Here is a 27493-nt window from a genome sequence, read left to right as displayed (position 1 = left end):
CGAATTTAAAAATATATAATTCAAAACTATATAAATATTTATATTATTTTTATTATTTATTTATCTTTATATGTAAAAGGGGTAGAATGATCTTTTGACTCTTTAATGAGATTTATTTTGGTTATTTTCCTCTTCAAAGATTATTTTAGTGACATTAACTTTGAAAAAAATATCTAAAATAATTGCCTTTCTTATCATACAACTCATATTCCAGATTTAGCATATGACATCAGACACCATCATGAAATCCATTTTTCAAAAAAAACTATTTGAAAAATCTGAACTAAAAAAGATAAAGCTGTTTGATATTTTGGTGACTGCTTAGAAATTTTGGATTTCAATATTTGAAAAAAATCTGAACAGGAAAGATAAAGCTGTTGATATTTTGGTGTCTACTTAGAAATTTTGGATTTCAACGTCTACTTTTATGTTAATGCTTGTATACTGACACACAAACCTTTATATGAAGGTTACTCTGTTTCAAGCCATTTACAAAGGATCATGAGCCGTTTAGAAAAGGGAAAATTCCTTAAAAATACACAGACTGAATTTCTTTTGCTGAAAAAATACACGAACTTTTTTGGCTTCCCAAAAAATACACAAACTAATTTTGATTGTCCATAAAATACACGAACTTTTGAATTTTGAAGGTTTCACACCTCGATTTTAACGGTGTAAACAGTGACTAACAGAATAGTAAAACGCCGTTAGACGCCGTTAACTCTGATTAAAAAGTTCATGTATTTTTTGGACAACCAAAATTAGTTCGTGTATTTTTCGGGAAGCCTAAAAAGTTCGTGTATTTTTTCAGCAAAGGAAATTTAGTATGTGTATTTTTTAAGGAATTTTCAAATGAAGTTTGGATATTTCATATACTATTCAGAGGCTAAATATCTGGACCCAAAACATATCCAAAATTTTATATTTGTAAACTTTCGGTTTGGTTTTGGACCAAATATTTTCGATCTGAAAGATCCAGATCCGGAAAAAAGGCCCTAATCCGACCCAAAGACCTGGAAAAAAAACACATTCTCTATCACATGATACATATCCGAAATTTTATATTTGTAAACTTTCGGTTTGGTTTTGGACCGAATATTTCCGGGTCAGTTCTGATTCAAGTTTTTGAATCCGGCTAAACATTTTAACCGGATTCAAAAACTTGAATCAGAACTAACCCAAAAATATTCTCTCCAAAACCAAACCAAAAGTTTACAAATATTTGTTGAGTCCACTTTAGTCGAAATCTATCATATATATCTAAAAATTCACAAACAACTCTAAATTTTACATTGAAAGTTTCATATTAATTAAAAATGTTTCTGTTACAAAAACAAAACTAAAAAATGTTGCAAAAATAATAACAAAATTGTTAGCAGAAAGATCTTGTCGGATTGAATCTATTCGTATCGATTTTATTAGGCCCATGTCTATTCAGATCAGTTCTTTTTGGTTTCAATTCTTTCAAGTAGATGAGTTTTGGACCCAACAAATATTTGTAAACTTTCGGTTTGGTTTTGGACCGAATATTTTCGGGTCAGTTCCAATCCAAGTTTTTGAATCCGGCTAAAATGTCAAGATTAGGTCTAGATATTTTAGCCGGATTCAAAAACTTGGATCGAAACTGATCCGAAAATATTCGGTCCAAAACCAAACCGAAAGTTTACAAATATAAATTTTGGATCTGTATTGGGTCAAGATATTTAGCATCTGAATAGGATATGAAATATCCAAACTTCATATGAAAATTCCTTAAAAATACACATACTAAATTTTCTTTGCTGAAAAAATACACGAACTTTTTAGACTTCCCGAAAAATACACGAACTAATTTTGGTTATCCAAAAAATACATGAACTTTTTAGTCAGAGTTAACGGTGTCTAACGGCGTCTTACTATTCTGTTAGTCACTGTTTACACCGTTAAAATTGAGGTGTGAAACCTTCAAAATTCAAAAGTTCGTGTATTTTATAGACAATCAAAATTAGTTTGTGTATTTTTTGGGAAGCCAAAAAAGTTCGTGCATTTTTTCAGCAAAAGAAATTCAGTCTGTGTATTTTTAAGGAATTTTCCCTTTAGAAAAGGATGTTTTATCTTTCTTCTTGAAACAGAAAAGGATGTTAACTATTCTTAACTGTATGGGAAGATAAGATATTTGCAACATGACACGTATAACAAAAAATAAATATCTAGATACATGACAGTAAATGTTGTGATATTATTGTGCCCATTTGCACTAAACATGGCAGGAAAAGGAACACGTCATTTTTCAATTAAATTAAGTTCTGAATATAATACAAAAAAGAATTCGAGAATAATTGTAACTCGTTGATAGTGTACTATACGAAATACGAGGTTTCTTTTTAACTCCTTGTCGTAGAAGAGATATTCGCCTTCTTCTTCTTGCTCGTTTCCTTCTGATTGTTTTCTTTTTCTTTCATCAAGAAGAAGAAGACGAAGAGATACTGTGATAAATTGTGGTTAAGACTTTTCCTTTTCTTGAGAGAGAGAGAGAATAAATCGAGCTTTCATCCTTTGTTGTTATATATTCGTTATTTGGACAGTGCCACTCCACGTATTCTTCTGATCTCTGGTAATAATCTAAACCTCAGATTCTCTTAATGATAAAATCTGCTCATCGCGTGCATAGATTTATATGTTGTGTAAGTGAAAACTTATGCATATTGCTTGTCTTTTATGTTGGAGAATAGATTGAAAGACAAATATGTTGATATTTTCTGTAATCGTCCATGAATTTCGAATCGAAGTTTATATATCTGTGTTAAATCTTGAAACTTGATGAGGAAAAAATGATCATTTTTCTAAAATGTTTTAGAAAAGAAACTGTAATTTACTTACATGTGGTTTGGTCAGAACTTTTGCAGAAGATCTGTTGGGTTACAATGTCTGAACATGGCATGATTATAGAGGGGAAAAAAATGAGCAAAGCTTCTTCAGTCCAAGGTCATGAATCTGCTTGCTTAGGTCGTTGGACTCAGTTAGGTAATGAAGTGAAGTTTCATGATCAGTCCAAGGACTTGATCAAGCCTGAAGATAAAAGACCTGACCAAGAGGTATTGCCGTTTCCTATGTTCAAGGTTTCTCAGAAGAGAAATCGTATCAAAAGCGATGTGGGTTCAAGCTCAAAAGCTGTGGTGGGTGGTAATAGAATGTCCTGGATGAATGCGCAAGGAGACAAAGAGAAGTTCAGTTCCAGTAACCATCTTGATTTCCCAGTTCAAGAAAAGACTACACAGAACCTGCTAGAGTTGATGAGACCGGTGAGGTTTTACGCAACGGTTGATTCGGTTCAACGAGTCTCGGGAGAGATCAACTTGCCAGAGGAAGATGGTCATCAGCTACTGAAGGGTTCCATGAAACTGAAAGGGAAGATTTTTGGTGGCTATCTTGATCTGTTTCCTAACGTAGATCACCAATATAGAGGTGGAGTAAGGCTGCAGTCTCTAGAAAGCTCAAAGGACACCGAGGAAGATGGGCCGAGACAAAATGAATCATCTGCAGAGACTGATATCTTGGAAATGGATAAACTTCAGACAATACATCTTTCAGGTATATTGAAAGTCTTTTCATTAGCTGTTTACTTTTTCTATCCTCATACGTTTCTGATTCTTATTCTTCTTGACAGGCTCTATTTCATCATCATCAACTAAGGTACGCATTGGTCAATCTACTCAAAAAGCCCATTTGAGACCATATTTATTGCTATTTGAAAATATCTGTAGGGCAAAGGAAGAAGAGGCGATTCAGCCATTCCTAGAACTGAAATACCTGACATGAATGAAGAGCCTCCTCTAGTTCCGGATGGAGAGAACTCAGTAGATGGGCACCAAGGTGAAACAAGCAACTCGGCTACTCTAAGTATGAACGTGGATCACTTTCTGTCAAGAGACTGCAAACGAGTGCGGTTGGAACCAGAAATGGAACCCAGCAGTAGATGGGTGAAGCGTCTGAAAACAACAGCAGCCTCGGATTCCAGCGGACACGGTGAAACCAAGAGCCTGATGAAGAATGAAGTCGCATCTCCGGGCCAAAAAGGGAACAACAATAATAAACTTTTTCTTGAAATCTTGAAGTCTGGGATCAACAATCTCCAACCAAGAAATCAAGAACCCGTCACTCCAGAAATTAACCAGGGAGGAGAAGACGTTACGCTTCAGCATCCATGGATCCAGAGGTGGTGCAAGAAGAAAGCTAATCAACCAGAAGGGCAACAAGAAGTTAACTTTGAGCCAGAGAACCAAAAGGAGTTGGAGAAGAAACAGTATCCGAGTATTGCAGCCATGGCACTGATGGGGAAGGCTCTGAGTGGTTTAAACCCTTATGGTCTTAAAAAGACCGGTTCTCTCATGGTTTGGAATGCTCGGGATTTAAGGTAGGAAAAAATAAGCAAAATCATCATCCAGATCATCCTCGCTATCATTACAACATAGAGACAAGAAAGCCAAGACTAAGATATCAGAGGCTTCAGTTGAATTCCAAACATGTAAGATTTTGACAAGACTTCCTATATCATCTAGTCTCCGCAGACGTCGATCGGTCTCACTATTTTTATTAATATCTGTTATTTGTAACGTAAAACTTCTGGTAGACAGTAGATATATAGTAGAACACTATTCCATTTTGTCATTGGTTTAGAGTACCTAGGCAATCATTATATCACATTCCAGTTAAGGTTATTTACTAAGAAAAGCAAGAAACTTATTGAACCATCAAATCTCGAGAATGGGTTGATTGAGGGGAAATGGATAAACATCTAAACTTTGAGTCCAGGAATTTAGAAACACATGGGACAAACGAGAGAAAACAATAAAGGAAGCCTTGGTCTAAATCTGCTTGTTGAGACCATCCTGTTAGTTTCTTTAGCCATCAAATCTGTGAGCGCCTTCAAATCTGTCGAGGTTCTGAGAGGTTAGGAATGTGAAGAAAGTAGGTAAACTGATGGGTGTTGTCATGTTCGGTAGCGGATCTAGAAAATAAATGTAGTGGGGCAAAATATGAAATACAATTAAATAAAATTAAAAATAATATTTTATAAGAAATCCAACAAATAAAAAACAATTCTTATGTGAAGCCTCTTTGATCCAATGATTTGATTAAGGGTTTATTAATGCTTCTATACCAGTAGGTCTGGGCTTCGAGTCCCAGTGAAGACGAAATTATGCGAATTAAAAGAGAGAAGGCTTAAAAGAGATTCTGCAGCATGGCACAAAGAATAGAGTCAGGCATAGATACGATAGGGTGGTTCAGGGAGGTGATATAGTCAGTGACGGGTAGAATTGTCGCTCATTCATCATATGGAATTTTTTAATCGTTTTCTCATTTGAAACTGAGTCAAATAACTCTTTGTCAATAAAGAAAACTGTACAATCACCTAAAAACTGATCTCCAATTCGGTTACCTTGCAGCTGTCTTCACTAATTTCATTGCTGAAAAACATATTTCAACACTTGCGGTAGCAATTGGCAAAGTTAGAACCAACTTTAAATGTCTGTAAACAAAGCGATGTGCTAAATGCTTTTGAGTTTTCACCATCGAACATGAAAAATCTCCAAAATATTCTACACTCTTAAACCTTTCGTCTCTATGTATATTATCCATATAGATATCAAGTTGTTGCTCTAGAGGTAAAATCTCACCATAGCTAAAATCATCTGGATATAACTTAGATCACCAACAGCTTATCTTTGTCAAATCCATGAAATAATTTAATTGGGTTTAAAGCCGCCATACAGATAAGTAATTCAATGGTTATCTCTGTAAAACGAACGTTGTATTCTTGAATTTGAAAATCTATAACCGTGCAAAAGCAGTTGACCTTATAATGATGCATATTGCTTATGTTGGTTCTCTTTCTTGGATTCCTAAGATCAACAAAATCTTCTTCCATGATGAGCATCTCAACATTTGGTTTCTTACAGAAAGAAGCAACTTTAGCCATAAGCGAATCCCAACCATCATCTCTAAACTTTTGAAACTCTCGCTTAGTGGATTCTACCAGTGACATAGCATTTAAAATATCTTGATCTTTCTGTTGCAAAGTCAATGACAAATTCACAGTGAGCCCCAAAATATGTAACATAAGATGCAAATAGAACACACAGTTAAATATGTGAAAGTATTTGAGAAGACCACATGCTTGACGTTTCTGTAAATCTTCCCAACCCTCATCTTGGATATACTCAAGAACTTTAATGGTAGTAGAAAACAATTCTTACAACCTCAACAATGTTTTGTGATGGGTACCCCAACGAGTAGTTGCAGGTCTTGATAAAGAACGTTCCTGATTTGTCATGTTCCAATCTTAACGTCACCATTTTTTATTCCTTTTTATAATTCTTCATGCTGAATTTCTCGAAACATATCTTGTCGTTTACAAGAAACCCCAACAACATTCAACAATGTAGAAATCATATCGAAAAAATCATCAATGTCAAAGTTCCTTTTTGCAACAGCCACCACAACTATCTGCAGCTGATGAGCGAAACAGTGATGCTGAACTGCTTTCTCTAGCAACCAATGATCTCAACCCATTAAACTCACCCCTAATATTACTAGCTCTATCATAACCTTGCCCGCACCTTTGTAATGCTCATCTGATATCTAGCAAACAAATCATCTATAGCAGACTTCAGAGTTAATGAAGATGTTTCTTTTACATGAACAACTCCAATAAATGTTCTTTGATTGCTCCCCTTTTATCAACAAACCGAAAACACATCCATTTGCTCTTATGAGAGACATCAGTAGACTCATCAACCAGAAAACCAAACACACTATGACCAATTTCTTCTAAAATAGCTTGTCATACTTGATTCTGCAAAGGAATGGACAATATCTTTTTGAATCTTGGAAGAAATAATCTGGTTATTTTCTGGAGCATTTTTCAGAATGACCTCACTTATATCATCATTCTGTTCTTCTGTGTATTTCAAAAGCTGCAAGAAGTTTTCTTTGTTCGCATCCTCTTCTTTCTCACCATGGTCACGAAAAGGTAATCCATGTCGTAATAAGAATCTTGAAGCATCAATCGAAGCATTTAAGCGAATACGAAACTCATTTTTCACCTTATCATCTTGCTTAAACAGAGCATGTACTATAGATTGATGTTGGTTCATCAAATCCTCACATTTCTGAGCAGCAATAATGTGAAAACTGCTGGGGGGTTTACCCATATGAGTAAGCAATATCTATTTGGCTTATTCCAACTATTAAACACTTCTTTCACAGATGCATCACTTGCACCTTGCTTTCGTACCTCATCTTCAAATAAGTAGCAATACAAGAAAAATGCACCTTCTTTAGATATGCTATACTCTAGTGATGTAGCGTACATAGGCTTTCTTGGGCCCAACGGTTTTCTTTTTATTTTGGTGTTTTGTTTTCGGTTTATTAGGATAGATATAAATCTTTTGTAGATTAGGATGGATTTTAGTTTCAAGGTCTTTTATAAACGACCTGCAACGTTTTGTAATGAACAACTTATTTTGATTAATAGCAATTGCAATTCAGAGCTTGATAGCACTTAGAGGAGTACTCTAATTCATTTGATCTTGACGAGAGCATCGCCAATATCAAAACCCTTCCTTGTCGTGAGTTGAGAGTATCAACGACGACGAGACTCTATTGATTCTTCAGGACTTCCGCATCTTGTTGAGTCTCTGTTTCTTGTAGCTTCCGCATCTCTATCAGTTGGTATCAGACACGAAACGTTCCGGGAAATCAAATCCACTTGTGATAATGCCTCCAAAAAGAACTAATGATGCCCCACTTTGTGATACTCCTGAATGGGCTGAGTTACGTACTGAATTGGCGGCTTGGAGAGAAGATATTCAACGAACGATTCAAGCGTCACTTCATGAGATAGAAGAGACGATGAATCAACGCTTCGCAGCACTTAACCCTTTGCACACAGAGGAAGAAGAAGACGACGATAACCCGTTTGCCTGGTTTGGTCCTTTAGGCAACCAACGCCTGATACACGTCGTCGTGCGGAGCCTATCAATCGCGACCATCTTCCAGACCTACGTTGGGAGACAGGTTTCAAGATTGACATCCCTGAGTTCAATGGTGGATCACGAGGAGAAGCTCTTCTCGATTGGTTGGTCACTGTTGAAGAAATACTGGACTTTAAGCGAGTACCAGATGATCGACGTGTTCCCCTAGTGGCTATGAAGTTTCGTGGGCACACAGCATCATGGTGGAAACAAGTTAACGTGACTCGTCACCGTAACGGCAAGGCACCCATTAATTCGTGGGAAAAGCTGAAAAAGCATCTCCGTGCTACCTTTTTCCCGCATAACTATGACCGAACCGTCTATAACCGTTTACAGAACCTACGACAAGGGTCAAGGTCTGTTGACGACTATGCAGAGGAGTTCTCCCTATTGCTCACACGAACGGATATCTTTGATAGTCCAGAGCAACTCGTGGCAAGGTTCATCGGTGGTCTCCGATCACAGTTGCAGACAGCAATGGCGCAATTTGATCCTATGACGATCGCTGAGGCTCACCGACGAGCAGCTACTTTCGAACAGCAACAGAAGACTTCGAGTTGGAGCAACCAGTCCAATCGCTCGCGCACCTCCGGGTCCACTGCTACACCTGCACAAGCTAAGGAAGCAGAATCTTCTTCTCAGGCGAACCGTCCTGCAACACAGCCAGAGGATCAGAATTTGAGGCGTTCTACACGCCCTGCTACTATCAAATGCTATGGTTGTGGCGAAACTGGGCACCGTTTGTCCGCTTGTCCTAATCAGACACGTCGGGGTTTACTTGCTGATGACACAAAAGAAGATCAAACTCCTGTGTATGACTCGTACGAGGATGAGGATGATATCGATAACGCCAATAAGGTTCTTACAACGACGGGCGATACAGGGCATTTATTGGTGGTCCGTCGTTCCTGCACAATTCCTCGTCGCCAAGATGAACAGTGGCTCCGAACAAATATTTTTAAGTCAACCTGCACCATCAGAGGGCGTGTGTGTACGTTCATCATCGACTCGGGCAGTTCGCGGAACATTATATCTGACGATGCAGTCAATAAACTAGGTTTGATTCGCGAACATCATCCTGCTCCTTACTCGCTCGGTTGGATAACAGAATCTAGCAGCATGCGTGTCACTCAACGAGTTCTAGTTCCCTTCTCTATTGGTCCTCATTATAAGGATCACACATATTTTGACATCGCATCAATGGATATTAGCCATCTGATATTTGGGTGTCCTTGGGAGTTCGATAGAAAGATCATTCACGATGGTGCAGGAATACATATAGTTTTATCTGGGAGACACATCAGATTGTTTTGACCCCTTCTCAAGAGGCGATTACTCCGCCACCTCCTATTCGCGATCAGCAGCTATCACGCCCGACAACGTTACTCTGTTCTTACACGACTTTTATGTTAGAACTACAAACGGAGGGCTTCGCACTGGCTTTATTCCCTGCTTCTGATTCCCGTGTGTCCACACTTCAGCCAGCTCCACTTTTGTCTGCGGTACTTGGTGAATTCGAGGATGTGTTCCCTGCGGAATTGCCTCAAGGCTTGCCTCCCCTACGCTCGATCCAGCATCATATTGATCTGGTACCAGGAGCTACGCTACCTAACAGGCCCCATTACCGGATGAGTCCGGCTGAACATGAGGAGCTGCGACGATAGGTGGAAGACTTATTGCGCAAGGGTCATATTAAAGAGAGCCTCAGCCCGTGTGCAGTTCCTGCGCTATTAATTCCGAAGAAGGATGGAACGTGGAGAATGTGTGTTGACAGTAGAGCTATCAACAAGATAACGATTCGCTACAGGTTTCCGATTCCCAGGCTGGACGATCTCTTAGACCAAATCGGAACCGCCAAGGTCTTTTTCAAAAATTGATCCCAAAAGTGGATATCATCAGATCCGTATTAGGCCTGGAGATGAGTGGAAGACGGCGTTTAAGACGAGAGAAGGTCTATTTGAATGGCTTGTCATGCCGTTTGGATTATCTAATGCGCCAAGCACGTTCATGAGGATCATGAATCAGGCCTTGACACCTTTTATTGGTCGCTTTGTTGTCCTCTACTTCGACGATATCCTTATTTTCAGTGCATCGTTAGAAGATCATAAGGACCACTTGCGCAAAGTGTTGACAGTGCTACGCTCCGAACAACTCTTCGCTGCAAAACAGAAGTGTGAATTTGGTGTTTCTCAGGTCCTTTTTCTCGGATATGTGATCTCTGATCAAGGCTTGTCAGTTGACGCTAGTAAGATAGAGGCTGTGCGGTCATGGCCCATTCCGAAGACGGTGTCAGAGGTGCGAAGCTTTCATGGTCTCGCCTCCTTTTATCGCAGATTTGTCAACAACTTTAGTGCAATCATGGCACCAATTACTAACTGCATGAAGGAAGGCAAGTTTGACTGAACAGAGGACGCGACAAAGGCTTTCGCACTCATCAAACAGAAGCTCACATCGGCTCCTATTCTGGTTTTACCGGATTTCTCTGCCACCTTCGAGCTTCATTGCGACGCCTCTAAGATCGGCATTGGGGCTGTACTTAGCCAAAACGGGAGACCAGTGGCGTTTTACAGTGAGAAACTTGCAGGCGCGCGTGGACGTTACAGCACTTACGATGTTGAGTTTTACGCGATTGTGCAGGCTATTAAGCACTGGCGTCACTATCTCGTCCATCGGGAGTTTGTTCTCTTTACCGACCATGACGCTCTGCGCCATCTTGATAGCCAGGCAAAGGTTTCAGCTCGCCATGCTGCTTGGATTTCTTATTTGCAGCAATTTACTTTTGCAATACGGCATCAGTCGGGAAAGACGAACAGAGTTGCAGTCGCCCTAAGCAGGAGACACGGGTTGTTAACTACACTCCATTCGACGGTGCCTGGCTTTGCTGTGTTCGCTGATTTGTATCCCACAGATCCTTTTTTCTCCAGATATTTTCAGAAACATCGCAGGGTCCATACTCGGATTACACCTTGCAGGATGGTTACTTGTTCAAAGCGACGAAGCTATGTGTTCCAGAGTACAGTCTTCGTCTGCAAATAATTCAGGAACTACATAATGAGGGACATGTGGGGAGAGATCGCACACTCCAGCTTGTAACGGCGTCCTATTTCTGGCCTACGGTTCGTCGTGATGTGGAAAGATTTGTTGAGCGCTGTAGAGTGTGTCAACAGAATAAGGGCCGCACGAACAACTCGGGTCTGTACCTTCCTTTGCATATCCCTACACAACCTTGGACTTACGTTAGTATGGATTTTGTTATGGGTTTGCCGCGTACTCAGCGAGGAGTACCAGTGTTATTAAACCCGGACCGGACCGGCGGTCGGACCAGGTTCAACCACGAACCGGACACAAATGCGGGTTGGGTTAATGCCAAAACCCAACTATAATTGAACCGGTTAAAAACCCCTATCGAACCGTTAAAAACCCATGAACCGGCGACCCAATAAACCGGTTAAACCCTGGTTCTTGTATTAAACCAAAAATTTATTAGTAAAACAATTAAAATTTCCTTTTTAAAATAAAAATAGGATTCAGATTAATAAGGTAAAGCCATCTCATATTTTTCTCTTGAGTCTTTGACGTCTATGCAAGACTGCAACTCTCAAGGTATCTACTTCTCAAGGTATTGTTTTTGTTTCGAAGATTTTAAAAATTGAAAACTTAGATTTGAAGAACTCAATCATGGTATAATTTTTAATTGTTTCATAGTATAAATTTTTAACTAATGTGTCTATAATTTTTGTAAAGGTGATGAAGATTTGGAGTGACAAAAACCAGGAGAATAAAATTTAAATATGTTTTTCTATTGATTTGAGATTTGGATTATTAAATTGTTTTATTACTTTTATTACATTTTTAGTTTGTTACTTTTTAAAAATTTCTAAACATTATGATTATTGAAATATTTTATTTGATATGATCTTTATCTTTGTAAGAATATACATATTCAAAATATCATTAAATTTAGTTTAGTCTAATTAAATCCGGATAGAACCGGATCGAACCTGGTCGAACCACATTGACCCATGACTCAAAAAAATCTAGTTCGCTTGCCGGTCCGGTTTTAACAACACTGGCCAGGACATGACTCCATTTTTGTGGTCGTCGACAGGTTCTCTAAAATGGCACACTTCATTGCATGTAAGAAGACCACTGATGCTGTAAATGTTGCGACCTTGTTCTTTTGGGAAGTATACAGGTTACATGGTCTTCCTACGTCCATTGTCTCCGATCGCGACACGCGCTTTCTTGGCCATTTCTGGCGTTCTTTATGGAAGTTACTTGGTACTTCGTTGGATATGAGTACTGCTTACCATCCTCAATCAGATGGTCAAACGGAGGTTGTTAATAGGTCTCTTGGGAATCTCTTACGGTGCCTAGTGGGTGATAATATCAGATCATGGGATTCCAAGCTTGGGCATGCGGAGTTCGCCTACAACCATGCCCTCAATCGGAGCCTTGGTTACTATCCTTTTCGAGTTGTCTATGGCATCGTTCCGCGTTGTCCGCTTGATCTTACCACTGCACCCGATCGTGTACGACACCATGGAGAGGCTATTGATTTTATTAAAGACATACAGGGTGTTCATCGTCAATCTCAGGAGAATTTGTCTTCCTCGGCAGCGAAGTATAAGGATGCTGCTGATACTAAGAGGCGGGAGGTACTCTTTGAACCTGGTGATCTTGTCTGGGTATACTTAACTCGTGACAGACTTCCTCTCTGCGAGTACAATTAGCTCAAGTCAAAGAAGATTGGACCGATCAAAGTGCTTGAACGCATCAACCCGAATGCGTATCGCGTCCAGCTACCGCCTCATTTGCGCACTTCAGACGTCTTCAACGTCAAGCATCTGTCTCCGTTCCATGGCGAACCAGACCATCCGGATTCGTGGACGAATCCTTCTCTACCCGGTGGAACCTGATGTAGCGTACATAGGCTTTCTTGGGCCCAACGGTTTTCTTTTTATTTTGGTGTTTTGTTTTCGGTTTATTAGGATAGATATGAATCTTTTGTAGATTAGGATGGATTTTAGTTTCAAGGTCTTTATAAATGACCTGCGACGTTTTGTAAAGAACAACTTATTTTGATTAATAGCAATTGCAATTCAGAGCTTGATAGCACTTAGAGGAGTACTCTAATTCATTTGATCTTGACGAGAGCATCACCAATATCAAAACCCTTCCTTGTCGTGAGTTGAGAGTATCAACGACGACGAGACTCTATTGATTCTTCAGGACTTCCGCATCTTGTTGAGTCTCTGTTTCTTGTAGCTTCCGCATCTTTATCATCTAGCCAACTACCATTCTGATCAAACCAAGCTGGATTGAAACTCCTTGTTGCACCTCCTGTCGATATTTGTTTAAATTTATGACCATAAGGTTGACATGGAAATTTATTTAGATATCTACGTCTAACTTCGTCTCTTTGATTTGCAGGGTAATCCACTAGAGTCAAATGGAAAATCATCAATATTGGCCTCATGTACTGGAGGAGATTTTCTTTTGTCTTTCCTTTCATCGGATTTATGTGGCAAATCATCAATATTAGTTTCAGATACTGAAGAAGATACTTTTTGTAGTATTTTTATTGATTTCTTTCTGGAAAAAAGATGTGTTAAATAATATAATCGAAAGCTATGAATTTTAAATTTCACTTTGACAATGAAAAAGAAGAAGATGTTGACCGAGAACTTTATAATACTTCATCATCATCATCATAACATCAGAGAAACCAAGTCAACCATTCCACTTTTAAAATTACTCAAAGGCACAATTTATTAAAAAATCAGTACAATTGTATAAAAGATTAGTTTATATAACTACTAGGATCGGCCCGCCCTACGGGCGGGAAGTTACGATATAAACGATTTATATGAATGTATATTAATTTTTAAAAAAAGTTAAACAATATTGTAATTTTTTACAACAAACGGCAAAAAATATTACAATTTAAAATCGATATATCGTAACGATTTATTGTTATTTTTAATAATCATTTTGGTTTGAATTAAAGTGACAATAATCTTCATTAGTCTCTATTTTTTAGAGTAAATAATTTAATTAATCAAAGTAAATATTTAATAATGATTGTTACTAATTAAAAATATTCATATTAGTTTAAATATTGTATATGTTATTATATTTGAAGACTAAATAAACCATACTATCTTAATAATTAGTTATGGTATTTTAAAATAAATATTATTTGTTATTTTTAGAAGATGATTTTTATTTCTTTATAATGTATGTTTTCATAATAAATTAATAACTGGAATTGAATTTACATAATTTCTTGTGATTTTTCAAAAGTTTGATAACCCAAAAAAAATTCAGAACAGTATAAGAATCCAACAAAGAAAAGTTTGAAGTGAATTTACGGATCAACTTGGATTATAATTTCTCTCTCTTCAATCTTTTTTCTTTTTCTTGTATTTTTTTTAGAAAAACAACTTAAACCGAAATCTCAGTTTTTTCACTAATTTATCTTTTTTGAAATCATCACTCATCACCAAACTAAAGAACTCTCCCCCCTCTCTCTCGTTTATATTCAGTTTTCTAGAGTATATTGTTGTTTTATAAATATTTTTATACTGTTTACAAATTGTTATACAGATAAAAATACATAAACTTGTTGTATCGTGCTGCTCTTCTTCCTCTACATATATTCTCGTAAAGGGTTTAACCAACTTTGACCCTTATTAAGATTTCAGAGAGAGAGAGAGATTTTGGTTCCCAAATAGACTATAATATATTATGCCTTCAACAGCTGAAACTCTATCCTTGGTCTAAAGCTCCCCAGACTAATTAAAAGTACATAATTGCATATACTGAGAAAACAAAAATACTATAATTCCCATTTATTGTTATTATAATTTTGATTGAATAATCTCTAGAGATTAACAATATTGGGTTTCTCATCAAGACAATCAAGAATACAATCATAGGTACCATCACCACCTGCCACCTATCAGCATCTTTATTGCCACAAACTTGATAAATCCAATTCTCATTGCCAAAGGATATATTACTCACAATGATCTGCATCATTATCTTCCTTCTCTTGCACAGTCATTTCATTCTGCTGCAAACGTCTCCAAACACACTAAACCATACAGTACAAATTCACGGGGTTTCGCTTCCGTCAGATTAATTACCTGCAATTGTATAACCACCATAGCTCACAAAGGAAATACAGTTACTATAAAATCAAACAACAACAATCCAAGTAATAAAGTTCTGAATAAAAAAATCAAAACAGATGACACTGCCATGTTCTTCGCTCATCAACTGTTCAAGTCTCTCTTAAGAACATATCCAAATTAATTGAGAAGAATGAAATAATGAATTTGACTGCAAGAAACTTACATATTTATATCGTGGAATGAGTGGAAAGATGGAGTCAATTAGAAGGTTGATGACAATGATTCGTAACCGTACCAGATTTCTAAAGCAGGGAAAAGAAATTTCAACTGACTCGACTGTTGATGCCTTCATCATTCTATCCATGCTTCCTAAGCGGGTCAATGTCAAAAACACAGTCTCTAACAATTCTTAAAATAACAGATGATCTAGTGAAAGATTGTAGAATATAAGATCTAGAGTAGGGATCAAGTTGCCAAGGCAATTTGTGGACTGGAACCTTTAAAAAATCATACATGAAAACACGTTGATTATGAGCTATCGTTGCTTCTCTAGCTGTAGCCATAAGTCGTAAGTTTAGAATTGGTTGCAGTCTGTCTAAAATTAAAATTGCAACCAGAAGAAGCAAGATCACCTTATAATGTGGCTTGTCTGTTCATCATCACCATTGCCTTTATCATCTTACGGCTGTTTTCCCAAAAACTCAAAAGTCGCACTTCAACGGCGGATCTGGTTTTCAAAACAGCGAGTAGTTAAGAAGCTTTTGCCATTTAAATCTCTGAACTTGGAAAAAGGTATTTAGAGGAATGAACTGATGTAATTCACGGAAGAGAACTCACATATTTATAGCTCTGGATTCACACAATGGAGGAAAAGAGGATGTGAATTGAATGAGACATGTGTTAGGAAGGAGAATCAATGTCAATGCTCGCGTTAATGACGATGCATTGAATCTGATCGACTTACTTAACGGCGACAGATTTCAGTGCGGATTTGAAGAACTCAAATCGATTAGCTTCTGGAATTTCTGGTCATGGTGGTCGAATTTTGGTTATTTGCTTCGGCGGTGAGTTTTGCAGAAGCAATTAACTAAACCTGACGATTACACACAGAAACATTAAGGTAAGACGAAGCCCAGTTGAAAACCATAAAAACCCAAATAAAACAAACGTAGATAACACAAAACATAAGTTTAGATTAAATGAAACGATGAGTTTCATCTTTCTAGGACACGTGTCATTCGTACAGAATATGAGTTTATGACATGGAATCTGACGTGGAGCCCTTAGGAGTGAGGGAACTCTACTTTATAATTTATATAACTATAAGAGGTTGCTTTTCTTTATACTATCAGAACTAAGATAAGACATGCGTCCTGCACAGGACATTTTAACTTGAAAATGTTTCAATCAAAAAAATTTCATATTAAAAGGGACTAAATTGGATTAACTAATTGAACTATAATTTTCTTGATAAAGTACATTATAATCACGTTCAATATTAAGCAATTAAAAATTCTTGTAAAACACATTCTAAATGAACTACTTTTAAGGTAAAAATTTACTTGGAAAATAATCGCAATCAATTCCCAAATAAGAGTCAAAGATTTGAATTGCACATCACGAATCATGCAATAAATTATATGGTTTTATAAGGTAAGATATATTTAGAACTAAGGAAACTTAAATTTGCATAGTGCTAATTTTAGTAAAGTTTAATTGTATATCACGAACCTTAAATTCACAAAGGACCATCAGTGTCATTTTCACAGCACTATGGTTTGAATAGTTGCCATATATACATTCATACGGTCAAATTGAATAGTTTGAAACTGGTAGAACTATATATAAGCTTACCTAAAATAAACGATATTTCAGTTACAAAACATAATAATAGATAAAAGACATGAATAAGTCTGCATTAATCACATGGGCATAAGACCATATGCAACGGGGTAATGTCACGAGTCCTTAGCGGCTAATCTTATGTTTATGTGATTATAATAATAATATTAAAGCAAACATAAGTAAGGATCAGTCCGTAAATAAGGTTTCGAAGGACTTGATCCTTAGTGCACGTGGCGGTGAGAGATTGGCTCCGTGAGCTATTGGGTTTGGTTTTGCAAAAAAAAAATTCATTCTCGACCTAATCCGCGAAAAAAGCTCTCGACGATGAAAAGGCGATTTCGATCCGTCGTGGAGATTTCGATCCGTCGTCTTTCGTCTTCTTCCGCGATCTTCGAAGGTAACTCGAAGCATTAGATTAGGTTCCTTGTTGTTCTCGTCTCACTTTAGGGTTCGTTTTTCTGTTTCAATCGATTTAGGGTTTTAAAACGATTTCGGTTTTCAATTGATATGAGGATCTTTTGGTTTGTAATTAGGGTTTCAATCGATGTGGGGATTCTTTCGATTTAGGGTTTCAAAACGATTTTGGTTTTCAATTGATATGGGGTCGTATGTATGTATCCGTGTTAATCATTGGATCTCATTAAAAAATGATTCCTTTACTTGAAAAAAAACTATGCATTTAGTCTGATTTTGTCTAGGGCTTATCTGATAATAGATAGCTGTTATGTGAATCATTTAATCTTCAAAGATGAGTAGACCAGTTTTCCTTTATTTGAAAAAACTATGTATCCGTGAATCATTTAATCTTCAAAGATGAGTAGACCAGTTTGATGATTGTTGTGTCTAGGGCTTATCTGATCATAGATAGCTGTTCTGTGATAGAAGCATGTAGCTTGTCTTCTTCTATTGATACTTGTTGGAAAGCTAGTTTATTGGAACTTTATGGTTTACGTTTTTGTTCATAGATAAGTCTGAAGAAGCCTTGCTGCTGTTGTATATAGGTGACTATAACAGCTTGATGATGACTGTTGTGTCTAGGGCTTGTACTGCCTGAGAAAATAAATGGCATTTAACACTCTCATTTAGGCAATGATCAAAAATCATGGTTCAACACTATGGTTAACTTAAATATTCACTCCATCTTTTCAAATTTATAACCGGTACAGTTTAAAAATCATGCAGCCAGGGAACATGTAGTTGAAAACAAATATAATCGGTACTGTTCAAAAATCATGCAACCGACAAACATGCTACCAATAAAACCATACACCATTTGTTTGTTCTTTTTGAAACTTACACGATCTGTTTATTGTTATTTTGTAGAGACTAATCACAGTTTGATATAAACAATACACGACAATATATATGAATAATAATATAAATGTTTTTACTTATACTTAAGGTAGAAGCTACTGCTACGGTAGACTGTAAATATAGTAATCTTAACATTAAGGTAATGTTATTTTGATAAGAATATTAAAGGGACAATTGCCTAAATACTCATATAGAACGTGTATATTAGGAGTTTGCCCATGACAAGACAGAAATATAGAACACTGTTATTTTTTCTCCCCAAATTTTCAAAAATACCCCTACTATCATCTTCATTCTTCTTTCTTCTTCTCCTTCGTTTCTGTTTCTTCCTTTTCTATTTGAAAATTTCCAGAAAATTATATTACCTCTCATGACCACAAAGCTTTATCATTTCTTATGTTTTTTAATACGGTAATGATTTCTCTTCATTTTTATTGGCTTGACAGCTTCTCCAAAACACTGTTGTATCCATTTTTAAGGTCAGACCTCCGTCAATTTTTTTCTAATCTCAACCTTGCCGCTGTCACTACAGAAAACCAAGGTTTATTAACATACTAAGAAGATAAGTTAATTGTAATCTGTTAATTATCATGTCATATGAATATGAAATCAATATAATCCATAAAATTAAAAATAGTACTACCAAATTTCTCTATATTTGATACAGTCAACAAAATATATACTCAAGTCTAAATGAATCATGTTTCTAAAGAAAAACAAATCAAAATACATTAACAAACTATGTAACCACTAACAAACTATATAGCGACTAACAATCCATGTCACATCTAGGGATACTCTTTCGTAACATCAGGACATCCATTAACAAACCATGTAACCATTAACAAACTATGTAGCGACTAACAATCCATGTAGCATCTTGAGATAACTGTTTCGTAACATCAGAGCATTCATTAACAAACCATGTAACCACTAACAAACTATGTAGCGACTAACAATCAATGTAGGATGTAACAACTAGTATTTTGTAACCGCGTGTATAGAAGTAATAAAAGCATGTATCAACTGGCAACAACTACTTGTCACATATTCGTAGTGGTTAATAAAACTTGCATCATAAACGACAAATAAACCGCACTATCTAACCAATATTCACTTGTGATAACAAATTTTGTAACAACTAACCAAAAATGTATCTAAAGCAGAAATTCCCGATCAGAAACATCACAATTCCATATTTGAATTGTCTTGGTCATGAATCACAAACTCGTATGAGATGACAAATCACGAAAAATATTTCAAATGAATACCTCGACGCGGAGTCGGTAGTGACGATGATAAGATGAATAATTAGATCTGGAAATGTCGTTTCTCCCCCCGTACCATTACCTTTGATTGTATTATATCTATACTTGCGGAATGAGGATCTGGATATTGAGGTGATGTTAAAATTTTATAATTTGTAAGAAGAGTTTTGTCAAGCAATAGATGGGAAGGTGAAGATTTACTGTGATTTGGTTAAATATTAGCATAATATATAATTAATGTTTACATGGTAATTGAAGATAAATCGAAGATGAGTAGAAGTTTGAACAACAAACATAATTGGAGAAAATATGCAATTTTAAAACACATAAAAAAAAGAGAGATAAAGAGACCGTGGAGAAGAAACAAAAGTGAGAGAAGTAGGGAGAAGAAAGAGACTACTGAGATATGGGCATTTCTGGAATAAAAAAAAGAGTGAATAGTTTTGAGGTAGAGACCAAATTAAGGCTCTCCATATGGGTATACTCGCCAATTTTCTCAATATTAAAGAGCACCACAATTATATGAATAAACTTGATAAATGGCATTTGATGTAATTTCTCTCGTGAAACAAGGGGAATTTAATATATGGGCTGAGAGTGATTGTGGTGTTGACAACTCAATATTACATCTTTGTAAATAACTTACACATTGAAGGTTTTTTTTTCAAAATATCTCTGTTAATAAGAAATGGATAAACTATTAGCTATGAAATATTAATAAAAAAACAAATTAATAAAGACAAAAAGTTACCACTTGTTCGAGAACGTCAAAGACGACGTACAGAGGAAAAATGAACTTGATTAGGGTTTTTAATTTCTTAACAAAAAAAAATGGCAGCTGCCCCCACCTTCACCTACGTAGGTTCGCCACTGGTCATGCTACTTCTTGACTAAAAGGTAATCACCATTATCTTTTATTAGCATTCTTCACGGTAACAACAATTCCTATGTGTAGGTAATAGCAGGCCCGGTCCAGCATAAGCTACTGCCTAAAGAACAAAAAGTTTTGGCACCCAACAACATGGGTGAACCTACGTTGGTTGAGGAGGGGGCAACTGCCCCACAATAATTTTTATTTTATTTTCTTTGGTTAAAAAAAAAATTACAACCATTAATTTTTATTTTTGCCCCCACAGACCACAGCTCATTCTATCTAAAGCCCACTTTAGAAATATATTTATTAATTTTACTAGATATACATAATTATACTAAAATTATTTAACTAACTTACCAATTAAAAACCCTAATCAACTTTTCTCCTTGTGTTTGTCGTCGTCTTCTACTCCTCCCTCGAGGTAATTTTTTTTGTCTTTGTTAATTTGTTCTGTTTCATAGTTACTAATTAATTCTAATAGTTTAAAGAAAATCAACTTCTTATAGTTATATAAACTGAATTTTCCTCTTAAAAGTGGAGTGGTTGACTTGATTTCTCTGAGCATGATGTGATGATGATCATGATAAACTATTCTCGGTCAACATTGTCAAAGTGGATTTTTAAAGTTCATACGTTTCGTTTGTATTGTTTAACTAACGTACACATCTTTATTTTTTCAGAAAAAAAAATCAATGGAAAAATACTACAAAAAAGTATCATCTTCAGTACCTGAAACTAATGTCGAAGATTTGCAACATCAATCTGCTGAAAGGAAAGACAAAAGGAAATCTCCTCCAGTATTTGATACCAACATTGATGATTTGTCATTTGACCCTGGTGAAAGGAAAGACATAATGGACTATCCTCCAAATCAAAGAGACGAGGTTATATGTAGATATCTAACTAAAGGTCCATGTCAACCTTATGGTCACAAATTTAAACAAATATCAAAAGGAGGTGGAACAAGACGATTCAATCCAGCTTGGTTTGATCAATATGGTAGTTGGCTAGAGTATAGCATCTCTAAAGAAAGTGCATTTTGCTTATATTGCTACTTATTTAAAGATGAGATACGAATGCAAGGTGGAAGTGATGCATTTGTGAAAGGAGGGTTTAATAGTTGGAATAAGCCAGAGAGATTGAAGACTCATATGGGTAAACCACCCAACAGTTGTCACATTGTTGTTGTCCAAAAATGTGAGGATTTGATGAACCAACATCGATCTATAGTACATGCTCTATCTAAGCAAGATGATAAGATGAAAAATGAGTATCGTATTCGCTTAAATGCTTCAATTGATGCTTCAAGATTCTTGTTACGACAAGGATTACCTTTTCGTGGTCATGGTGAAAAAGAAGAGGATGCGAACAAAGGAAATTTCTTGCAGCTTTTGAAATACACAGGAGAACAGAATGACGTTATAAGTAAGGTTATTCTGAAAAATGCTCCAGGAAATAACCAGATGATTTCTTCCAAGATTCAAAAAGATATTGTTCATGCCTTTGCAGAAGAAGTACGACAAGCTATTTTAGAAGAAATTGGTCATGGTGTGTTTGGTTTGCTGGTTGATGAGTCTGCTGATGTTTCTCATAAAGAGCAGATGGTGTGGTTTTCTGGTTTGTTGATAAAAAGGGAGTAATCAAAGAACGGTTTATTGGAGTTTTTCATGTAAAAGAAACATCTTCATTAGCTCTGAAGTCTGCTATAGATGATTTGTTTGCTAGATATGGGAGGGCAAGGTTATGATGGAGCTAGTAATATGAGGGGTGAGTTTAATGGGTTGAGATCATTGGTTGCTAGAGAAAGCAGTTCAGCATATTATGTTCACTGTTTTGCTCATCAGCTTCAGCTAGTTGTGGTGGCTGTTGCAAAAAAGCACTTTGACATTGCTGATTTTTTTGATATGATTTCTACATTGTTGAATGTTGTTGGGGCTTCTTGTAAACGACATGATCAGTTTCGAGAAATTCAGCGTGAAGAATTAGAAAAAGGAATCAAGTGTGGTGATATTAAGACTGGGACAGGACAAAATCAGGAACGTTCTTTATCAAGACATGCGACTACTCGTTGGGGTACTCATCACAAAACATTGTTGAGGTTGGAAGAATTGTTTTCTACTACCATTAAAGTTCTTCAGTATGTCCAAGATGAGGGTTGGGAAGACTTACAGAAACGTCAAGCATGTGGTCTTCTCAAATACTTTCACACATTTGATTGTGTGTTCTATTTGCATTTTATGTTACATATCTTGGGGCTCACTTCGAATTTGTCACTGACTTTGCAACAGAAGGATCAAGATATTTTAAATGCTATGTCACTGGTAGAATCCACTAAACGAGAGTTGCAGAAGCTTAGAGATGATGGTTGGGATTCACTTATGGCTAAAGTTGCTTTTTTCTGTAAGAAACATAATGTTGAGATGCTTATCATGAAAGAAGATTTTGTTGATCTTAGGAATCCAAGAAAGAGAACCAACATAAGCAATATGCATCATTATAAGGTCAACTGCTTTTGCACGGTTCTAGATTTGCAAATTCAAGAGTTCAACGATCGTTTTACAGAGGTAACCACTGATCTACTTATCTGTATGGCTGCTTTAAGCCCGATTGATTCATTCCATGGGTTTGACAAAGAGAAGCTGTTGCGATTAGCTAAGTTATATCCAGATGATTTTAGCTATGGTGAGCTTTTATCTCTAGAGCAACACCTTGATATCTACATTGATAATATACGCAGAGACGAAAGGTTTAAGAATGTAGAAAATCTTGGAGATTTTTCATGTTTGATGGTGAAAACTCAAAAACATCTAGCACATCCCTTGGTTTACAGACTTTTAAAGTTAGTTCTGACTTTGCCAGTTGCGACAGCAAGTGTCGAAAGATGTTTTTCAGCAATGAAACTAGTGAAGACAGCTGCACGTAACCGAATTGGAGATCAATTTCTAAGTGATTGTATGGTTTGCTTTATTGAAAAAGAGTTATTTGACTCAGTTTCAAATGAGAAAGTGATTACGAAATTCCAAATGATGAGTGAGCGTAGAATTATTTTGTAATAGTTATTTTTTTTTGTTGGATTTATTATAAAATAATATTTTTTTTATTTTATCTAGTTGCATTTTATATTTTGCCCCCATTATATTTATTTTCTAGATCCGCCACTGCCCAACAAGGTTCAAACCCAGCACTTGGCACTCTACAGAATGATACACAACCACTAGGATACTTGCATATGTTACAGATTATGGCGCTTTTTAATATTTGGTCTACTTTGGCGCTTAAAATAACTGCTTCCCAGCTTTATGCCAGGGCCGGCACTGGGTAATAGGTATATAAAAAAGCAGGATTTCTTTGCTCGATATTGTATCGGAACATGATATGAGAAGTGTGATCAAAGCCTCTGCAGCTAAGTTTGGCACCAAGATCAACAAGCTTCTTTTTTTATTTGCTGTTTGTACATTATGACATCAACTCATTCTATTTTCAGTCTACTGTATTTGTTGATGATTATCAATTGACTATGGGATATCAAGACAGGCGTTTGTCTGCAACCAGGTCCAACCCGACCATATTGTAACAGAGATTTGTTGGGAAGAAGGAGCTCGGTTGCAGTATCTATGTCTGTTTTTATTTGATCATATCCACCATCAACTAACTTGAATTTAGATGTTCATAAAATAGTAATAATGATGTATTCAAGATGTGATTTTCCTTACATGACACCAGAAATACATATTTGTCTTCATGCGGGTCATTTTGAAGGCTCATTGATAATATATCTCATCTTACCATATTGTAAAGTAATTTTTGCTTCTGCGTGACATGTTGTATATAACCTATTGTGTGTAGATTAAAAAAAAATAGTTATGGAAGTGATCTTATATAGAATCCCCAAAGCAGCTTGAGCAGTACCTAAGTGGAAAACCAAGTTCCAAAGCTTATTTTTTAGCTAGCCAAGTATGGCAGATACGACCAACCCTTTGTCTGGAAACTTTTAAACCATGAATGAGTTTCGAACTCATGTGTTGCTCAGTTCAAGGTTATGAAATTGTCAAAAGATAAAGTAAACCCTGCTTTACTTAACAAGATTTCCCTGTAGAAGGTGAATGCCAAAGAGTGATCGAAGCTTCAAGCTATGTACATGCTCCAGCAATCTGGCAGATCTTGATTTAAATAAAACACAGAATTGCAGATGGGATTAGTGGAACTGTTATCTTCAGTTACTAATGTTCTTCATATTTCTTTTACTAATTTACTAGGATAAGAGGCGCGGGTTGAAGTTGTTATTTTTATTATGTTTTGGAGAATGAAACAATAGTTCGGTTTCATTTAGATTAGGAGTGTTCAATCCGGATATCGGGTTTGTTTCGGTTATGTTCGGTTTTTACTGTATTTCGGTTAGTAAAATATAACTACTATTCTAAATTCATATTTACTTCGGTTCGATTTAGCTTATATACCGTCGGTTTTCAGTTTATTCGGTTTTATACCAAAAATAATTATTTAGTTTGAGATCATATTATATATTATACGAATTTTAGAGTCATATTGTCAAAAAGTCATTTATTAAAAAATATTATATATTTAAATAAAATAATAAAAAAACAAAAAAAAATGCTTCTATCATCTAATAAAATAATCAAATCTAGAATTAATATCAAAGCTCTAAATTTTGAAAATAAAAATAAAAGACAAAACTGAAGCATGAAATAAAAGCTTTTATATTATTCCATATTTAGTGTTCATCAAATTAATATGTTTTCGATTGAACACAGTTCTGTTTGTTTAAAGATAAAAAAAAGTTGTAAAGAATTTCAACTAATTATTGATCAAATTTATAATCTTTACTTCAATTTAGTTATTGTTAAAATAAAGCAAAAATATCGAAAAAGAAAGACTAAGAAAATAAGAAGCCTCAGTTGCAGTAAATTGTTACTTAATTATAATTCAAGTGACTCAAGTGATTTACAAATTATAATTATGGTTCAACTCATATAACAAATAGATATTCATGCGTCGTTATAAATATATACATATTTACATGTTTCAGTTTAATCGGTTATAAATCAAACCATATCCAAATCCTACGGTTTTTATAAAATTACATCCATTTGGTTACGACGGTATATACCAAAACAAAACCGTATTATCTATTTCTGTTCGGTTCGATACTCTTCGGTTTAGCATATTGAACAACCCTAATTTGAATATTAGTTGGTTTTGGATTGTTTTTTTATCATATATTAATATCCTATCGTAGAATTGGATTTTAAATTCATATTTTTTGGAACCTTACATGTGAATTTTATATTAAAAATAAAACATAAAATACATAGTTTGAACACATTTATGTAGAGTGTGAAAAAATTTATTAGAGTGTGAATGTTCATTCTTAAATAATTGTGAGACTGCCACATTCCATTATAGTGTGAATAAATTTCTTAAAATGTTTCTCCTTTAATATATATATACAATAAAACCTCTATAAATTAATAATTTTGGGACTACACCAAAATTATAAATTTTTATTAATTTATAGAGATTATTAATTTATCGATATACTAATTGAACCAAAAACTCAATTTGGGATTATAAAATTATATTGATTTATATAGATTTTTAGTGTATATTAATTATTGATTATTAATTTAAAGATGTTATACTATATATAGGAGATATGTTGGGCTGAACATTTGTAATTGTAATTGTTTACTGAAATCTATTTTGAATTTATGATGAATCTGATCAATTTGGGCTTAAATTTTTTATCACCATGTTTATATCTATAAAACTATAATAAGATCAATAAGTCATTTTTATTACAAAAACATGTTTTACAATTTTTTAATATTTAACTTTCACATTATTGAGAACTATTTTAATGATTTTAGAACCATCATCTTATTATTTCCAAAATTAAATTACTTTGACTTTAGTCTTCCACATAGTTTTGAAAGCTTTCAACTGAACGAATAAAATTGATGCATCCAATATATATATATATATTATTTAATTTGAATATTTATAAAATAAAAATTCAAGTTAATACAATTTTATAATTATTTGTATCTTATTATAACAAAACAAATTAAGCTATTGATCACAAATTTTCAAAGTGATATATTCAAATTTCTAATAATTTATAAATGTTTTGAAAAATTCAAAAAATAACATATAAGAAAAAATCTAAATGTTTTTATTATATAGTTAATGTGATTTTTAATATCTTTTAATAATATAAAATAAAAAAACTAAGATAAAAAAATTGCTATCAAATATTCACTATTCATAATAATTAATTTTCATATATACGTTAATTATATTAGGTAATTTCATAGCTTTTATTTAAGGAAAGTGCGAGATTGTTTTTGTACATTATTTATCAATTCGATAGTTAGTTTAATAAAAAGTGTAATATAAGTTAAGATTGACCAATTTACTTTTCTAAGAATAATATATTTTATATATTATATTGTATATAGTTATTTATTAAATGAAACTTCACAATCATACGGTTCTATGATCATTTATATCGTTTTATAACAAAATATTTAAATCATTGATAACAAAATTTTCAATGTGAAAAATTTAATAAGTTTATAATTTATAAATGTTCTTGAAAACTCATTGAAAGTTTTGAAATTAAAATATTTATGTAATCTTATATGGTATATAGTTTAATCTATATATTTATTTGTTTTATTATTAATGATACTTTTTATTAATATGGTTTTAAAATCATGTGTATCTTTTTATAATAAAAGTGTTAAACCATTGATCATTAATTTTTAACATAATAGTTTAATAGTTTTAGTCATTTATTGTCATTTTTTAAAATTCGAAATATAACATATACAAAAAATCTAAATTTTAATTTTATAGCTAATTCGATTGTTTAATTTATTTTAATAATATAAAATTAAACAGAAAATTATGGAGGAGATATAAATTGTTATCAAATATATATTATTAGATACATTAATTGTCATATATATATATATATTAGTCATTTATGGTAATTTCGTAGGTTTTATTTAAGGA

General features: G+C 34.7%; 2 protein-coding genes, 1 long non-coding RNA gene and 2 pseudogenes across 5 annotated transcripts; 3 read left to right on the top strand and 2 right to left on the bottom strand.

Annotated features, from left to right (window-relative positions):
• Positions 1–2330: 2330 nt before the first annotated feature.
• LOC108813279 (F-box protein At2g16365) lies at positions 2331–4647 on the top strand. 2 transcript variants are annotated; one of them, XM_018585797.2, is made up of 4 exons: positions 2331–2593; positions 2886–3570; positions 3647–3672; positions 3744–4647. In XM_018585797.2, exons 2-4 carry the CDS (start codon positions 2904–2906, stop codon positions 4395–4397), a joined length of 1347 nt encoding a protein of 448 aa, XP_018441299.1. In that variant the 5' UTR covers positions 2331–2593; positions 2886–2903; the 3' UTR covers positions 4398–4647. The 2 variants fall into 2 exon arrangements, with proteins under 2 accessions (XP_018441299.1, XP_018441298.1); XM_018585796.2 differs by having other exon boundaries at positions 2332–2593; positions 2875–3570.
• A 227-nt stretch (positions 4648–4874) lies between these two features.
• LOC108808243 (uncharacterized) lies at positions 4875–7962 on the bottom strand (annotated as a pseudogene).
• Positions 7963–8189: 227 nt separating this feature from the next.
• Positions 8190–11051, top strand: LOC130495688 (uncharacterized). The gene is made up of 4 exons (XM_056987151.1): positions 8190–9279; positions 9429–9604; positions 9915–10326; positions 10423–11051. The coding sequence occupies exons 1-4, from the start codon at positions 8190–8192 to the stop codon at positions 11049–11051; spliced, it is 2307 nt and encodes a 768-aa protein (XP_056843131.1).
• A 3762-nt stretch (positions 11052–14813) lies between these two features.
• LOC108808972 (uncharacterized) lies at positions 14814–16304 on the bottom strand. 2 transcript variants are annotated; one of them, XR_001942756.2, is made up of 3 exons: positions 15992–16304; positions 15378–15881; positions 14814–15166 (listed from the first exon to the last, which is right to left on the bottom strand). It is a non-coding gene; the product is annotated as an uncharacterized LOC108808972 (long non-coding RNA). The 2 variants fall into 2 exon arrangements; XR_001942755.2 differs by having other exon boundaries at positions 14814–15881.
• A 4843-nt stretch (positions 16305–21147) lies between these two features.
• LOC108808242 (uncharacterized) lies at positions 21148–23508 on the top strand (annotated as a pseudogene).
• Positions 23509–27493: the final 3985 nt, after the last annotated feature.

Source organism: Raphanus sativus, chromosome 6, assembly GCF_000801105.2.
Source record: "Raphanus sativus cultivar WK10039 chromosome 6, ASM80110v3, whole genome shotgun sequence".
Lineage (NCBI taxonomy): Eukaryota > Viridiplantae > Streptophyta > Magnoliopsida > Brassicales > Brassicaceae > Raphanus > Raphanus sativus.
Note: the sequence above shows the minus strand (reverse complement) of the source record. Positions and strands in the feature narration are given on the sequence as shown.